This window comes from Hippopotamus amphibius, chromosome 17 (assembly GCF_030028045.1).
Source record: "Hippopotamus amphibius kiboko isolate mHipAmp2 chromosome 17, mHipAmp2.hap2, whole genome shotgun sequence".
In the NCBI taxonomy this organism is placed as follows: domain Eukaryota; kingdom Metazoa; phylum Chordata; class Mammalia; order Artiodactyla; family Hippopotamidae; genus Hippopotamus; species Hippopotamus amphibius.
The window spans coordinates 13,052,645-13,070,076 of NC_080202.1; the positions used below are offsets into that span (position 1 = coordinate 13,052,645).

The window sequence follows — 17,432 nt, forward strand, 5'->3', positions numbered from 1 at the left end:
GCTGCCCAAGGCTCTGTACCTGAGGCTGGTAATGAGCCCACAGCTGCTGTTCTTCAGAGGGGTCCTGCCACGTGGCTTGCATGTACTGTCCGTTAGGGCCAGGGCCAGGGCATTCAGGTGGGATAAAGGAGTCCTGGCTGAGCCCAACAGAGGAGGCTGGCCTCTGCTCCTAGGCACTTCCTAGAGGGGCACCTTCTGAGGGAGAGGTAGGCAGGAGTGCAGAAGGCCTTGTTGGGAAGTGTGGTTCACATACTGCTGTGGCCCCACCCAGCCTCAGAGCTGTTTCTTTCTTAGCAGAGACACTCTTTGGCTTTGGCCCTAGTCTCCCCACCCCCCGCTTCACCCCAAACAGCCTACAGGAACCCACTGCCGTCCTGGGGACCGCCCCTATCAGAATTACATCAGCAACGGCTGGTGTAATCAAACCCCATTTGTCAGTGTGAATTCTTAGCAGATTAACTTGTCAGATTCACAGAGAAACCATCACCAAATGTTTATGTGTAAACGATGTTGAATTTTAAAATCATGTGGATTATGGCGGATGGGGCCTGACAAGATGACAGTCTCTGGTTTCTAACAAAGTGAAGTTACCAGTGTCAAAACAGAGGATGTTTATTGTTAAAAATGTCTCAAAGTATCCACAGAAACCCCTGCAGACCCCTGCCAGCAATGCCGGGCCTTGGTTGGCTGACCTAAGGCCTGGGACTCGCCTGGTCTGAGTCCCCGGGCAGGAGCAGTGGGGCTGTGGACAGACTTGGGCGACCAGCTGGGAGCCCCGCACGGCACTGCACGCCACCCCACCCCACCCCACACCCCCCAAGGGGCCAGGCCCAAGCAGCTGAGCCGTCTCAGAGCATCTCCTCTCCCCACGGCCGGCCGCCTGCCTCTCCCTCTCTGTCCGGCGGCGGCCGCCGCAGCGCCACAGCTGCTCACCTCCCACCACACCCTCCTTCCGCCTCTCCCCTTCTCTCACCGCCATCAACCCCGCGAGCCGCTCCCTCCCTCTTCCCCCAGACTCCTCCCAAGGCTGACAGCCAGTTCTCAGCCTCCCTGCCTGGAGCTGGCCCGCCTGGAGCTGCTCAGGCCTGACTTGGATATGGGCAATCCCCCAGCCCCACCAGCCCCCACAGTCAGCAAGCCCCGCAGGACATTTCCTGCGCCTCACTGTCTGCCGGACCTCCACCTCCATCAGGAAATACCCAGCCTGAGACTGAGAAGTGGACCTGCCCCCCAAGGGGCCCTAGCAGGGGTGGGGATGTCACTTGTGTGAATGCTTGGCCCTAGTTTAAATTCTCCCCAATACATTATTAAAAGGTTAGGGAATTAGGGGGAAGGAAGTGGGGAAAGACAACCTGCTAAAAAAAGTCATCTAAAAAGAATGAAGGCTCTCTGTGCTGATATAGAAAGATCTTGAAAATCTTTAAAATTTGAATGAAGTAGGTATGGCTAGTATGATTGTAATGTTATAGGAAAAAAGCTTACATAACAAGTATATATACTTGTAAATGTGCAGAAGTAAATCTGGAAACATACACAGCTCTACCCTGGGAAGCAAGACAGACAGACACGAGGGAGAGAACAGGGAGGACGACCCGACTTTACCTGTCCTTTTCCCGTACTTAGAGGGTTTTTACCATAGACATGGATTACTTTTATTTCCTAGAGGGACTCTCTTGGCTCTAATCTTGGGGCCACCTTGGCTGGCTCTGCCGGGACCCTTGCCCTCCTCTCCTCAGAGCTGCCTGAGCTAACCCCTCTCCTCACATCCTGGGAGCCCTGGATACATTTTGTATTCCATCTTGAATCTTTTACCTCTGAATACCTAAAGCATTGATCTGCTGGCCTTGGGGGGGCGGATGGGGGTATGTGCGAAAGAGAGGAATGTTTTGAGTCCAGGACTAGCCGTGCAGTCAGAAGGAAGAGGAGGGCTGATTCTGCTCCCTCAGCTCAGGGTTCTGAGAAGAGGGGTCTGTGGAGGCCGGTGTGTCCTGTGCTGGAGGCGGGGGTCCAGAGCAGAAGGCCAGCGCTGGCCCATCGTGGCCCTCCCTGAGCCAACAGGGGAGGGGCGCCCTCAGCTGCTGGTCGGCAGGAGGGAAAGGACCTGTGGAAGGGCCAAGAAGTGGCTGGCCTTGAGCCCCCAGCACTCCTTTCCCCTCCAGGAGAGGAGAGGCAGCCAGTGCCTCTGCCTCCTGCCCTCAATGAAGTCCCTGTGCTCTCTCGTGCCAACAGAGGAGCCAATCCGGCTCCTGCGGGAGGTGGTGCTGTTGACGGATGACCGGAACCTGCGTGTGAAGGCGCTGACCAGGAATGTGCCTGTGCGGGACATCCCAGCCTTCCTCACGTGGGCCCAGGTGGGCTGAGGGGGCCACAGCGGGGCCCACCCCCACGGAACCATTCCTGAGAGGCCACCAGGCGCCCAGCGTAGCACAGAAGATGCCCACGTGCCTGAGCCACCAATCCACCCAGACAATAAACCATCCTCTTCCAACCCACGCTGTGGCCGTGCTGTGGGGGAGCTGCTCCTCGCAGAGCCCCTCCCAAGGGTCGGATGGAAGCTGCTGGAACCCTCCTGGGCTGCCGGGATTTAGCAGGGAGGTGGCTGGCTGCAGTGACAGCAGGTGGGCGAGCCAGACAGGCCATCGGTGCTGGGCCTTTCTCCCTCCCCCTATCCAGTTCAGGGGCTGGGGGAAGGCCTCTTAGCCCGGGGACTCAGCCACTTTCTCAGCTGGAGATGGGGCAGGGGGGTTAGAGTTTCCATCAGATGCAGGCGAAATCACAGGTCCCTTTAATCTGCAGAACCCCTGTCCTGAAAGTGTCCAAGAGGCTTTGGTCATGCCATGAAGAGAGTGCCCAGAGTGTGTCTCTCTCCCTGAGGCCTGGATTCCCCCATGGATCCCAGTTGGGTTCTGAATGCCATGTCCTGAATAGCAGCCCTAGGCCCCCACCTCTCCTACCCCACCCTGAACACACACCCCCCCTCACCCCCATCCTGCTGCTCGTCACCCTGCCCTTAGCGATCTGCGTCCATTGTACTTGGCCACTTGTTTTCCCCGCAGTTGGTCATGGGCCTGTAGGGAAGGGACATCTGCTCTCAGGCCCACGCTTCCTGGGTGGCCTTTGCCTGCTCCCTCACCCCTCACTGGCCTTCCTTTTGCTCTAGTTCCCGCTTCACAAAGTTTCCTCAGACTCTTCTCAACTCCCTCCCTCTTGCTCCTGAATCATCCCCCTCTCCCTCCTTCCCTTTCTAGTTGATCCCTCTCAGCTTCCTGGCCCCTCAGTTCCTTGCCATGGAGGTTCGCACTCTGAGTCTTCCTCCTGCGGTACCTGTGGCAGGAACCTAATAAAGCTTTCCTGCCCCTGACCTTCTTTCCCAGGCCCCTGTGCTCTGGGAACCTTCCAGGCTCCTCCAGCCCAGCCTGAGGGTAGGATGGGCCAGTGCCTGGAAGGAGCATTGCCTAGCCTGGAGTTTGCACCCTGTTTCTAGTGTTGCCCTAGAACTTGACAGAGGGGCCCTTTGGCCTTGGAGTTTTTTGTTGCCTCTTTAGCTGGCACCTGTGTTCAAAGCCACACTCAGGCGGCTTCCCACTGGGAAAGTGTTCTCCCAGCCCAGGGACAGTGATGGAGGGGGACTTAGGGGAAGACAGGGTTTGGAAGCAGAACCAGGAGTAAATTTTGTTGGGACCAGCGGGGGAATCCCCCAGTGACCCCTGTCTGACTATACAGCCTGCCTAGAGGATGGGAGCAAGGCAGTGCCCTCCCCGGGGCCAAGATTATGCCGGAAGGGGGAACTATGCAGGAGAGCCATGGCCAATGATTTGGGGCTGTGCGTCCCCCAAGGGCCTCAGAAGACTGGGCTTTTTGGGGTATAGGGTCCCTGGCCTCTCCTTTGAGATCCTCTCCCCTGGATGAAGGCTGATGACTGGGTGGGTGGGAGACCCCATCTCTCCTTTCTGTCCCATTTGCAGCACTGGTTTTGTTTCCTTAATAAACTGTTAGTTCTGAAACATACCTGAGCTCTTGCTGATCTGTCTCTGGGACTGGGGAGGGAAGGTCCAAGCCACTGCACCTGTGTGAGGGTGCCGCTGCGGGCCCCTGCACCCACCCTGGTACGGCCCACCCAGCTCCTCGTGCAGGGCGAAGAGAGCCGCTGGGTCCAGCCAGGGTCCTTGGTTACTGCTTTATTGCTGTTTGGTTCGAGTATAGAAAATGGAAGCGGCTCTGGAAGAGCCTGTGTACAAGGTAGGAGATATACAAACGAGGAGGAGGGAGCTAAAGAGACCACGTTCCAGCCCAGCCCAGCCTGGGCTCGGGGTGGGGGGGCCGCCCAGGGCGCATGCAATAAATATGGTCCGGGGCCCCAGGGAAGGGACGGGGGACCACCGCGGGAGTGGGAGACCGGGTAGGCCAGGGCTGTCTCAGCCCTCTGACTCCAGAGGGAGGGAAAGGTTAGCCCTGGGGCTAGTGCCACTTGTGCAAAATGAGGAACTTCACATTATCAGTCCCGGGGCGGGCGGGGGCGGGGGCGGGGGGCCCTCCGGCCGGCTCAGTCCCCTCCCCGCTCCCCAGCTCTGCCCGACGCTCCGACCCCAGCGGGGAGATTCACAGTGAGAATGGGTGTGGTCGCGAGGGCCGGAGGTAGGGCTGGGAGCGCCCCAACAGTGACACCCCCTCCCCCCAAGAGCAGCACGGAGCCGGGGGAGGGGGGGCCAACGAACCACAGGAAGAGGCGGAGGAGGGCCGGGGGTCTCCTTTGGTCAAAGCTGATATCAAAAATATAAATCTCCCTTCCCCCATCCCACCCCCGTCCCGGGGTTTTCTCCCCACCCCCACCCCCGGGGCTAAGGCACAAAGCAGTGAGGCCAGGTGGGGCCGCCGCCCCTGCGGCGACGCTGCGGCTGCTACTACAGTCGTCGGGCGCGGTGTGCCTGCCTGCTGGTGGCCGCCGCCGCCGCCGCCGCCCGGGGGCACGGGCCGGGGCCACGCGGCGGCAAGAGGCGCTCTAGGTGGGGGAGAAACGGTCGATGGTCCGGCCGTCGGGGCCGGCGGCCAGGTGCGCTCCCTGGCTCAGCACCTCGGCCGCCTTGTCGGGGCTGAGGCCCAGCTCGGCGGTGAACTTGGCCAGCGGGTAGAGGCTCTCGAGCGCCACCTTGGGGTCGTGCAGGAAGTGCGTGGTCTGGGCCAGCAGCTCGGCCGCGGCCGCCTTGTCCTGCTGCTTCAGGCTCAGCTGTTCGGCTGTGAGGCGCGCCACAGCGAAGACGCCTTCGGGGAAGTCGAGCTTGCCCTTGCCGTCGGGGCCGGGGACGCCGGGGAGCCCCCCCAGCCCCGCCAGCGCCCCGGCCGCTCCGGCCGCGCCGCCCACGGCGTGCATCTTCATGTGGCTGATGAGGTTGCGTTGCTGGGCGAACTTGCCGCCGCACACCTGGCACTCGTAGGGCTTCTCGCCCGAGTGGATGCGCATGTGCTCGGTGAGGCGGTACTGGCGCGTGAAGCGCATGCCGCACGCGTCGCACGCGAAGGGCTTGAGGCCCAGGTGGCTGCGCATGTGGCGCGTCATGGTCCCGCGCTGCGTGAACTTCTTCCCGCAGATGGTGCACGGATAGGGCCGCGTCAGCCAGTGCGTCTTCTCGTGCTGCCGCAGCGTGGCAGGGTCCTTGTAGCTCTTGTCGCACGACGCGCAGCGGTACGGCCGCAGCAGCTCGCCCAGGCCCCCCGGGGCCCCAGCGACCTTGTCCCCACCGCCTCCGAAAGGGGGCCCGAGGCCGGCGGCCCCCGCAGCCACCTCCGCCGCCTCGGCCCTGCCGTACAGCGCCTCCTCCTCCTCCACGTGCGCCTCCACGTGCGCGTTCAGCTGCTCCGAGCTGGGGAAGCCCTTTCCGCAGGGGATGCACACGTACAGGTTGTCGCCGAAGCTCTCGGGCTCGCCGTAAGCCAGGTGCGGGCACGGGTAGCCCTCGAGGTGGCCGCCGGGCGGGCTGGGGTCCTCACTGCTGCCCGTCTCCTCGCTGCTGCTCTTGTAGTCGTCGCCGTCGCCGCCCGCGCCAGGCCCGTCCAAGCTGCCCGGGTAGCGCGGCGGCGGCGCCAGGCCGAGCGGAGGACCCCCGGGCGAGGCGGCCGGGTCGCCGCCGCGCTCCTCGCAGCGTTCGCTGGGGGAGCCGCGCTCGCGGCCCAACTCGTCGCCGTAGCTACCCAGGCCTGGCTCGTGCTTCATCCAGCGGTAGAGGAGGCTGGGCCCGTCGGGGCGGCCGGGGGGCTCGGGTCCCGGGCTGCCGCCGCCGCCGCGGAACGGGTCCGGAGGCGGTCCGGCCTCCTCCAGCTTCTGGAAGGGCAGCGGCGGCAGGGGCGGCAGGGAGAGCGGTGGCTCCTTGTAGGCTGCGGGGCCGGCGCTGGGAGGGCTGTCTGGGCGCGGGGGCAGCTCGCGCTCGCCCGGCGGCCGCTCGGGAGGCGCGGAGCCCGGCGGGCTTTTCTTGGACAGGTCCAGGCCGCAGAGCGGGGAGCAGCGGCGCTCCGGGGCGCAGAGCGCGGCGGCCGGGCCGGGGCCCGAGGCGTAGAGCTCGGCGCAGTGCGTGTTCACTGCGGCCTCGGGGCCCGACGGCGGCTCGGCGGTGGGCGGCGGCGGAGGCCCGGCCGGGGAGGAGTAGCAGGCCTGGATGACGGGCGTGGCGGCCCGCAGGCCCCGGCCCGGCCTCCCGTAGGGTGCGTAGCCGCCGCCGCCGCCGCCGCCGCCCCGCAGGTGGCAGTACTTGCCGTGGCGCTTGAGGCGCTTCTTGCACAGCGCCACGAGGTCGGGGATCTGCAGGTAGCTGGCGGCGGCCAGCACGGCGCCCAGGCTCGGCTCGGCCCCGGGGGCCACAGCGGCCGCCGCAGCTGCCTCGGCGCCATCGGCCAGGCGGCCGGTGTAGATGAAGTCCAGCACCAGGCGGAACACGGCGGGGCTCACCATGTCATGGTCCAGGTTGAGCAGGTTGTCATGCACCACCAGGGACTTGAGGTAGGCGCTGCTGGCCGCCAGCACGTTCTTGTGCGCGCGGAAGAGGGCGTTCTGCACCACGATGATCACGTCGCACAAGAAGCCCTTGGTGCGCTGGTTGTTGAGCTGCAGCAGCAGCTGCCTCGAGTGGCCGGGCGCCTCCATCGTGTCCAGCATCGTCTGCCCAGCACAATCTCCTGCGGGGACACACAGCAGCCGGGTCAGAGCCGCACCGAGCCCTCGCTGCCTGCACGCAGCCCGGTGCTTCTCCCCTCCACTTCCCCTTCCCCTCAGCTGGGCAGGGGCATCGAGCACAGCGGCCTGGGCACTGGCGGAGGATCCGTGGCCTCCAGGAGTGGGAGCCTGGGCCGGCCGGCCTGGACCGAAAGAAGGAGCCGAGGCTGGCTGGCCGAGAGGAGGCCAGGCTGGCCTGCACCCCCAGGCCCGGATGCCACCGGGCACACAGCCTGGGTTCTGGGGGCTTCCGAGGAGAAAACTGTTCGGGCGAAGCGACCCTTTCGGAAACAGTTACCCGATTTGAGGAAAATGTCCGCTTCAGGAAAAGTCATTCAGGGCTAAGAAGTTTGCCCAAGTGGGACATAAGGGAGCCGAGTGAAAATGCACCTCCCGCCTCCAGAGAAGTTGCCCCAGTTGGGGGAAGAGGTCCGGAGGAGGGGAGCGCGGTGCCCGCCGTGGCGCCGCCCTGGCCGGGGGCTGTCAGGCCCTCTCAGTTCGGGCCCGGGCGGCGGCCGTGGCGCGGGAAGCGGAGGCAGCGGCTGCCGTGGCGGGCAGAGCACGAAGGCCGGCCCGGCGCGGGGAGGGCGTTATATCGGGGCAGGAGGCTGAGGCAGGAAGCAGGTGGGGGGGAGGGGGGAGCCACGCAGCTCCCAGGGGAGGGAGGGGGCAGCGCCCCGGGCGGGCACGGCGCACAGCCGGCTTCGGCCCTGACCCCGGCCTGCGCCCCACCCGCGTCCCGGCCCCGGCCTCGGCCTCCGCTCTGCATTCGCGGGCCCGGCGCCTCCCTCCCTAGCTCCCCTCGGCCCCTTCCCCACGGGAACTCGGCCGCCCCAAACTTGGGGAAAAGTTTCCCAACTTCAGACAGGCCGGGAGGACTGCGCCAGCCCCAGTCCCTCGGCTCCCAGCTTTTCCTCTCGGCCCCCAATTTCGGCAGCCAAGCAGCCGCCGGGCCTGAATCGAGCCCTGAGCTCCCCGGCCGTCCGCTCGCCCGCCCGCCCCTATTCCCCGCCTGGCCCCCAGGGCCTCGCGGCCCGTTACCTGCGGCCGCAGCCCGGCCGGGCTTCCCTCCCCGCGGCTGTGGCAGCTCCTAGTCGGCGCCCCACCCGCCCCGCTGCCAGGCGCCGCGCTGTGCCAGGGCAGCGCCCCTGCCAGCCCCGCCCGCCAGCTCCCCTTCCCTTCCCCTCGCCTCTCCAGCCCATGTGCGGGCAGAGCCGGCCCCGGGCCGCTGACCCCGCCGTGAACCCGGGGTAGAGCAGCGGCCCGGCGGTCCTGAGTCCTCTAGGGGCGACACCCGGAGCCCTGAACGCCAGCTGCGTTGGGGCGCCCGCGCCGGAGGATGCGCCCGAGGCGGCCAGCGCGCGAGGACCGGGCTGTTCGGGTCCCCTGCCCCTCCCGGTCCCCAGCCCTAGAACCCACCTGGGGGGCATGTCGAAAGCCCCGGGCCCGGCTGCCGGCGGATCCAGGGGGGACGTGGCTGCGCTGCGCTGCCCTCCGCCCGCCGGGCCCCCGGTCGGTCTGTCCTGCTGGTCCGTCCTCCCCGCGTCCTGGTCGCGTCTCAGCCCCGCCGCGCTTTCCGCACACTCTTATCTGGAGCGGCCCGGGCCGGCGGGCGCCGCTGCAGCTATGGCGCCACCTCGCGGCCGTGCGGGACTTTGCGCGGCACAGCCACAGCCTCCTTCCTGCGCACCTGGGCTGGAGGCTCGCAGATGCAAAGCTGGACTCAGGAGGGGGGCCTATTCGCAGATTCAGCCTCCCAGCTGTGCCCACCTGGAGGCCCCAGGCTCGGACCTGCGAGCCCCACAAAGCCCAGGGTTTTGAGCTGAATGCTCCCGTGTGCATATTTCTGAATTCTCACATTGCCCCAATTCAGATAAGTCCTGCCCTGAAGGAGGGGACAGTAGACGGTGGAAGAGAGATTTCGGAAATCCTAGGGAAGAAGAAGATAGACAAGATCTTAGGGGACTCTCAGATATTCCTGGATAGGATTGTCCGTTTGTACCCCCCCACCCCACCCCCCAGCACACCCACCCTCACTCAGCCACATCGGATAGGTATGCACAGAATAAACCCGTTTGCACCCAGACCCTCTCCAGGCATTGACACCCGCGGGGCGGGCGCTCATGTTTGCACCGACACACACCTGCCCCCTTCCGGAGTCCAAGATCCGGCTTTCTGGTATTCTCAGGGTACTGCCATGTAGAGCCCTGCATGACCTGGGCAGAGGTGGTACCCAAACAGCCCACCTTGAACTTGCAGGCCTCTGGAAAGACCCCAGGATATGTGACTGGGAATGGCTGGACAGCGCCTCTTGGGGCTCCCGTAGAAGCGACCCAAGCCCCCAGATTCCCGGTGTGAGCCGTTCTGAGGGACGACCCGCTTGAACGACCTCGTCTCCAACCCATGGGCCCGAGAGAAAAGTCCCAAGACGGCCTGCAGCCCGGGATCCCCCCGCAAGGTCCTGCACCCCACGTGAAGCCTGGTTCTTGCAGGTGACGCCCCTTCGAGGAGGGAGGGGACCCCGCACTGGAGCGCGGGCGTTCGCACAGCTAACTCCGGAAGTGTCCCCGCGCCCGCCCCGCCACATCAGGCCTGCAGCCAGCGCCTGTGTGGCTGAGTGGGCCTCCGCAGCCCACGCTCCGCCTCCTCCCCGCACCTTCTGACCCCCGCCCACACGTGGGAGGGGGGTGGGAGGGGGGGTGGGAGTGGGTCCCCAACAACGCCTGCAGCTTCTGATTGGCTGCGTCTCCCTTAGCCGCCGAGCGCGAGAGGCTGGGGCGCAGAGTTACCATAGTAACCGATGAGGTTCGCCCAGATCGTGTCTCTCCGAGGCCTTGGAAGAGCTTAGCAACCGAGCAGGACTGCTGGGCGGTGGGGACCGCGCTCGCCGCCCCCTCCCCCAGCCCCGCGTGCCATCCTCCGCCCCCACGCCCCCGCCAGAGGTAGTGGCTGAGTCATTCATTGAGGGGCCGCCGGTGCGGCCACTCGCGGTCCCTGACAGACACCAAGTTCTCGGGCGCCCCCCAGAGGCTCCCTTTCCTCAACAGTCGACTTCATGGCCTCGGGGCCAGGAGGCGCCTCCTGGTCCCCACAGCTTCTTCTGACTCCCACTGCGTCCTGAGTCCGCCCTCACCCTGTTGCCACCCCGTGTTCTGGGTCCATCTTATCCCACTCCTCTTCTCCATCTCCCCCACCCCTGCCCCCGAGTCCTCATTAAGGAAGTAGTGAGGTTCCAAAAATGAAAATGGTGGGCTCTGGAGCTGATGGCCTCCAGGGGAGGTGGACCTCGACATCCTGGCCGAGAGATGTGCTGTGCGCTGAGGTGGAAAAGTGTATGGAGTGCTGGGGGGGAAGTGGGAAGACTCCTGAGAAGTGCTCTTAGATCTGGGCTTTGATGGATGAACTGGGTTCTCTCCCCAGGCAAGAAGGCATTCCTGGAGAAGAGAACCAGTGGGAAAAACGCTGGAGGCAAAAAAAAGGGGGGTGGGGGGACTCTAGGAGGCCAGATCCCAAAGGGTATGCAGGACCTCTTTGACCCCATTTCTGCTGTAATCTTTTATCCCCTTGATGGGGCCAGATCCTAGCTCCACAAGGATCCACTCAGCCCTGTCTCTGTGCAGTGGAGTCTGTCCACTGTAGACCCACCCCAGGGTCCACTGTGCCCACTGTTTTTGTTTTTCTTCAACAGTCTCCCCAGATTCCTGCTCTCCAGCCCCTACCCTCACACTGTCCTTACATCTGTATGAGAGGGTCTGACAGACCTGCCCCCAGCCTAGCTGCCCTCCTGTGGACTTCACTCTTCCTCAATATTTGACCTTTCCCTCCCTCCCTAGTTCCACCTGTCTTGGCCTGGCATTGCCCCCTCCCCACCCTAATCCAGCTCCTCTCTCTGAATACACTCCCCTCCCCCATTTAGAACCTTCCTCAATTGATGGAGTTGGGTTGGGCCAGGATCATTCATTTCCCTGCTCCTGTCCAGCAGAACTTTGCCCCAGCTTTGCCCCAGGTAGCATGGACTCTTCCTGCCAATTCTGACCTCTAGGAACTCTAACTCCTCCAGGAAGTGGTCTCTGCCCTGCTACCCCCGGAGGCTCTTCTCTGCTAAGCTACCAACTTCCCTCATTCCACAAATGAGTCCTAAATGTGGTTTGCTGGGTGTCAGGCTCTGAAACTGGCACTGTGGACCAGTCCTCCTTCCCTCCACTTGCTGAGGCTTCCTCTTCCTTTCTCTCCCTTCTCCTGCCACCTTTCCCCTACCTCCCCCATAGAGGACCCCCTTGTTCATTTCTGGGGAGTCCAAGCCACCCTCCTCAACTTTTCTGCCTTCCCTCCGGTCTCCATCTCCTGTGTGGTACCTGGTCTCCCATTGAGTCTTTCCTTCCAGGCCCAGCCTCCTCCTACAAAGCCTTCCAGACCCCTGGGCTCCCCCACTCCTCTTCCCTCATGTCCCTGACACCACAGCTCTAGGTGCTGCCTGAGGCCCCTCTGAGGGTCCAGCTTCCTCTCCCGCCTCCCGCCCCCCCAAAGGTGACGCCGCCGCAGTGGCCTTCCTTGCGGGGTATAACGCCGCCGCGGGGCATCTTGTGATGTCATAGAGCCGTCGGGTCCAGGAACTGAGGAGTGGGAGTGGGGGCTACTGGGTGAGGACCTTGGAAGGCCGGGCGGGGGTGGGGTTGCGCCCCCAGGTGTCCCAGAGTGAATACATTTGTAATGGACCCGTCCCCTCTCCCCGCACAGTCCTCTCGCGGGCCCCCAGCCCGCAGTTCCGGAAAGTTAACCCCTTGTAGACCGGTACAGTGGGCGCGGGCTCCCCCTCCCCGTTCCTGCTTCCGTGCGCCCTCCTCCCCCTTCCAGCTCCCCGTCGCCTCTGTCCCCAGCACCCCCCCAACCCCCCCCCCCCCGCCTCGCCACTATAAATAGCCCCTTTTCCCGTTTCCTAAATTCCCTGCTGACGTCGGCAACGCGTCAGTGTGTAGGAGCCGCGGCCGCATGAATGAGCCGCCACACGAGTACTACGCGCGCCTATAAAAGCCGCCGCGCCAGCCGGGCTGCGGGAGGCGAGCGGGCGCGGGCGCAACACAGCCGACAGGTAAGCGGGACTGACCGACCAACGGGCGACAGATGGACCGATGCACGGACATGGACTGGAGGGCAAGGAGGAGACAGGCGGCAGGTTAGAGGGGCCCCTAAGGGGTGGGGTTGGGGACAGGGTGGAGGGGACGAGGGTCCCCTCGCAACTGCTGGAGCTGGAGCCGGAGGCGTAGGCAGAACCCCGTTCAGCACCTGCCTGCCTGCGCCCGGATGGAGACGCAGCCACTTCGGAAGAGCATCGATCAGAGGAAGGACCTCAGAGTCCCTGCGGCTTTTCCTGGAGCTCCTGCGCCATCCTCCCAAGAAAGTGGGACGAAGGTGCTGGTGCCCCAGGAGATGCGCCCCCTCCTCTCCTCCCCGCAGATCGGTGACTCAGCCTCGCTGCCCCCGGTCGGTTGAGCTGGGACGCCGGCGAGAGACAGATGCCCACCTACCCGCCGCCCCAGCCGCGGCTTTCTCGGGACCCCTCCCCTCATTCAGCCAGGGTGCCCCCTCCCCGTCCCGTCGAGCTGGTCCCTCAGCGCCCCCAACTTCCCGCCTTTGCAAGAGGAGCTGTCCTCTCAGGACCAGGCGGGGGCGGGGTCTCGGCCGGACTGCCCCGCCCCACCCCCATCTTCCTCCCCCTCCCCGCAGCCGGAAGTGCCTCTCCGCAGGGACATCTTTGACGTCACAAGGTTTTGACGTCAAGGGCCGCGTGCCTGTCCGCAAGCGCTGGGGCCGAAAAGGGCTGGAGACGCGGGGGAGGAAGAGCAGCAGCGCCCCCAGCTGCGGGCGACGGAGCCACCCTGCCCGGGCAGCGCGCCGGCACCTTGGCTCTAGACTGCTTACTGCCCGGGCCGCCCTCAGTAACAGTCTCCAGTCACGGCCACCGACGCCTGGCCCCGCCCCAGGACCGCGGACCCGGTCACCTGCCGCGCCCCCGGCCCCTCTGTCCCCGAGGGTCCCTCAGCCCCCAGCTCGCGCCCCGCGCCGCCGCTGTCCGCGGTGCTGATCCGGCGCTGGCACCTCCATTGAGCAGCCCCGTCCCCGGTCCCCAGGGGCTACTGAGGGGCTGCCGGCCCACACGCACATCGCAGAGCCCCAGGAGTCCAGCGCCCAGGCCCTGCCGCGAGGGCCGCCCCCGCCCGCGCCGCCGTCCCCCCACCCCGCGGTCCTGACGTCAGCCTAACTGGAGCTGCCGTGATGCCGTAAGCAGCGCGCGCCCCGCCCCCGCGTCTCCAGGGCAACCGTGGCTTTCGATTGTTACTGTGGGAACCGGAGGTAACAGTCTACAGCCATGGTCGCCCCGCAGCACGCCCACGCGCCGCGCCACGCAGCGCACCGCCCGGGCCGGGATGGGGGTGACTCGGTGCAGGAGAAAGAGGGGGCGGCAAGTCGAGAGCCAGTGTGTCTGCGTGGGGGGGGCGGGAAGTGAGGCGCAGGGAGGCGGCCTACTCTGGAGCCGGGCATCCACCAAGGCAGAGAAAGAAGCACGGTCTGCGGAGTATGTCTGACCGTCCTCCTCAGTCACCGTCCTGTCCTCCTAACCCAGGTATCGCACCCAGGGGATTGTGAAAGAAGGGGTAGTCTGGGATTTGGGTTCTTTTTATCTTTTTGGTGGGAGGGAGGCTGCTGGGAGTTGGAAAGATGTTTGCATCCTGGGGACTGAAGTGGATAGACGGAGGAAAGTTTTTCCTAAACGCACCACGACCTCATTCTTCCAAGAACCCCTAGCTGAGTAGGCAGAGGGCAAAGGGTAAACCTTGAACCCATTTCCTGATGGAGTCACAGCCTTCCCTCACTCCTCTTTTTCTGAGTCATGAAGGATAAGAAGGGTCCCCAACCTTCAGGAAGCCATAAAACGTGTAAAGTTAACTTGTCCTTAAACTGTTGTCTGAACATACCAGCATCCTCACCTCAGTCTATCTCTAGGTGCTGGATTCCGATTTTAGACAATGTCTCAACCCTAAAGAGGAGGGGCAAATATCAGAGAAGCCTGAAGTCCTCTTGGGCCAGTGAAGTGTAAGCAATGACCTCTTCAAAAACATTCTGCATGTCACCTGCCACCACCATCATCACCACCTACTGCAGGGGCTGACTGTTGGATACTGGGTGCAGGACCTCTCAAGAGACAGTGTTGGGAATGGTTAAAGCAACCCAGCCCTGCCACCCATTAATCCAATTTTTCTTTACCTCTCCATACCCCCTCCTTTTCTAAACTACTTCTAAGTCAGGTGGTGCTGGTTTCACAGCTAATCAACACCCACACAACTGTCTTCCTCCCACCCAGGGACACTGAGGTCTTAGACTAAAATGCACCTGATTCTGGAATCCAGTGGACATCTGTGGGCAGACTGTAGTGTGTGCACATGGGAGTAGTGCACTGGGAAGCAAGCGGTCCTACCTGGCATCACCATCAACTGCTTGTCAAGGGGCCATGCTGTTTCTGAGCCTTCTGTAAAATGATAATAATCCCTCCTTTTTGGCAGGCCTGCTGTGAGGACCAAATGAGAGCAGGTAAGTAAAAAACCTTTGAAAACTGCAGAATGCTATTTTGATCTTAAGTATTCTCTTAGGCTACTATATAGTTTTAAGGGGGTGGGGGTGGTGCAGAGACCCCAACTCTGGGCACTTAAAATGAACAGGGGAGGGGGACACATTTCTTTGGGCAGCTCTAGGACTGGGGCTGTTGAGGGTTCTTTGCTTAGGGACTCTCTCTCCCAAGAGCTTTAGGAACTAAGGTGGAGTGAGAGGTAGAAAAGAGAAATGGTAGGAATGTTCTGAAAAGAAACAGTCTTTTGCAGTTTGAACCCATCTGAAGGTGGTCAGAGGGGGAAAAATCAGGGGACTGACTGTACAGTCTTAGAGTTTTTTAGTATCTTGAGAATCATTCAGGGCACCACCACCCCCAAGCCTATTTTATGGATCAGGAAGGTGAGGCCCACAGTACATACTGTCCAACAGTAGTGAGTGGTTGGCCTCTCTGCTCATTTTCTGTGAAGCAGCAGAGAAAACAATGACTAGTAAAGGTCAAGAATGGGAGTTTGGGGATCTGAATCCAACTTTGGGTAAGTTACTTAGCCTCTCTGTGCCTCCTTCCTCAGTTGTAAAATTAGGTCCACAATAATGTCTACCTTATGAAGTTCTGAGATTAAAACTAGGTAACTAAAGCTTCTGCTTAGCACAACATCTGGCATAGTTAGCACTCAATAAATTATATCCCTCTTCCTATCCTCTGAACCTCATTTACCTTAGTTGTAAATGTTAGACCAATGATGAACAGGAGAGCTTATTCCCTCTCCCTAGTGGGGGGCATGAGAATCACATGGGGGACTTTTTTCAAATTACACATATTTACCAGAGACTTACACTCCACTCTCTAAGGCAGTGGTTTTCAAGTATTTCATTGCATGAAAATGACCAGCATGGTTTGTCAAAAGGCAGATTCCTGGGTCCCAGTGATTGACGCAGTAGGTCTGGAGTTGGCCCCAGGAATCCAAGGTTTAACATGATTCTGATGCATATGGTCCATGGAATCTGTGTGGAGGGGTGAGAGGAATAAACCCCTAAGATTCCCCATTATTCCTGGAAGGCATGATGGGAGATGACATATCTCACTTGTTGGGAATAAGTGCAACCACATGACCTGTTCCTTGTGCCAGTGCACCACATGATGTTTCCTTGTAGGTCAGACATTTTTGATTCTCAGGTATTTTCACCTTCTCACTTCTCCACCAGATACTGCTCTGGTCTTCAACTTCACCCTTGCAACTTTAAACTCTGCCTTAAATTCATTCCCAATGTCTTTCCCTCTCTCCTTTACTTCTTCCAATAATCCCAAGTAGCAGCAGCTGTGGTATGCAAGTCATCATTTTCACCTCTTGGGGCCTTGCTCAAGGGGGAAGCCTGTGATTGCCACGAGGGCATGTGAGCCCTTAACTGCGGGTCTACTCACTGCTTTCCATTCTGAACTGCTTATTTCCAGAGAAACCAGGAATCTGAATTTTTGTGTGAAATTCCTAAAATTTTTAATGTCAGAAACCGAATTTTTCCCTGAAATTCTATGGGCCAAATCCAACAGGTCTGTAGGAGTATTTCGGAGTCTCTTCCTTTTGCCAAGGAAGGGATCCCTTTAAAACACCAAGAGCAAGGCAATAGCAGGCTGCAGCAAGGGAGAACTTTCTCCCCACCCCCACTTTCTGCTGTGAAGGTTCCAGACTCAGTAAACTGGGTCTGTTTGGGCAGGTAACTCCAGCTTTTTTAAAAATCTTGGACAGTCACTATCCGTAGTGAAGAACTCAGAATTTCAGATGATTTAAGGCTGTTAGTCTGGTTGTCTCAGGATGGGCTAGAGTATTTGTGCTGCAATCTTCTAATCCTAATTCCTGCTCAATTACTAAACTACTTGGGACAGCCACGCTTGAGGGCCAGATGGGGCCTGTTGCGATCTTCCAGAAAAGGAAACAAGCTGGTGAGTCTACAAAGGCAGGGCAGGCTGCGGATGAATGCACTGGAAGCGGAGGAAATGGCTGAAGTGAGCAGTCTTTAGAGTGTCTAAGAATAACTAACAGCACTTTGAAATCAGATGGGCTGTTTAGGCCTTGGCTGTGATCACTACAGAGTAGCACCGATCTCAAACTCTGCAAACAGGGTCAGAGTTTGGAAAAAGGCTTCTTCTGTGCTGTCTTTGGCTTCCATCAAAGTCTAGCACCATCCCACCCTTCAAGCTCACAGTTCAGAGGGGCTAAGACAGTTATGGTGGAGAAAGCAGAGAACACACGAAGCCAGGTTCTGACAGGCCAACACACAACTCTTAGGTATCAAGATGGAGGAGACCCATCCAGTATGGGTTTGAAACCAAAACTCAGTATGGCCCAGGCAGAGCCTTGTCAATTGACCTCTTCCCCAAACTTCTCAGATGTAAACTCTTCCCTGCTTCAGGGAGGCCTCCTTTCCTTCAACTTGGAACTTAACACTTCCACCAAAAATGTATAAGTGTCTATGTGCACACATGCATGAGCTTGTCCTGGGGCTTCATAACTGGAAACACCTCCCCACTTGGTGCTGCCCTGGAGGCTGTGTGGATGGCCAGGAATCCACTTTTTTTTTTTTTTTTTTTTAAATAAAACGAGTTTTCCTGTGTTTACCAGGAAAAAGATGC

The 17,432-nt window shown here is 61.0% G+C and overlaps 2 protein-coding genes across 10 annotated transcripts in view; one reads left to right on the forward strand and one right to left on the reverse strand.

Annotated features, from left to right (window-relative positions):
• SMG6 (SMG6 nonsense mediated mRNA decay factor) overlaps window positions 1–4,008 on the forward strand; it is a 203,313-nt gene extending 199,305 nt beyond the window's left edge. For 7 of the 9 annotated variants that reach the window (XM_057714299.1, XM_057714304.1, XM_057714303.1 and 4 more), the window contains one exon: window positions 2,230–3,997. In XM_057714299.1, coding sequence (XP_057570282.1) covers window positions 2,230–2,360 — 131 coding nt within the window. In that variant the 3' untranslated portion in view covers window positions 2,361–3,997. Of the gene's footprint in view, window positions 1–2,159 lie in introns of all 9 variants that reach the window. The other 2 variants (XM_057714302.1, XM_057714301.1) reach the window with 2 other exon arrangements.
• Window positions 4,009–4,814: 806 nt separating this feature from the next.
• HIC1 (HIC ZBTB transcriptional repressor 1) lies at window positions 4,815–8,785 on the reverse strand. Its single transcript, XM_057715233.1, has 2 exons — window positions 8,621–8,785; window positions 4,815–7,164 (listed from the first exon to the last, which is right to left on the reverse strand). Exon 2 carries the CDS (start codon window positions 7,142–7,144, stop codon window positions 5,000–5,002), a length of 2,145 nt encoding a protein of 714 aa, XP_057571216.1. The 5' UTR covers window positions 7,145–7,164; window positions 8,621–8,785; the 3' UTR covers window positions 4,815–4,999.
• Window positions 8,786–17,432: the final 8,647 nt, after the last annotated feature.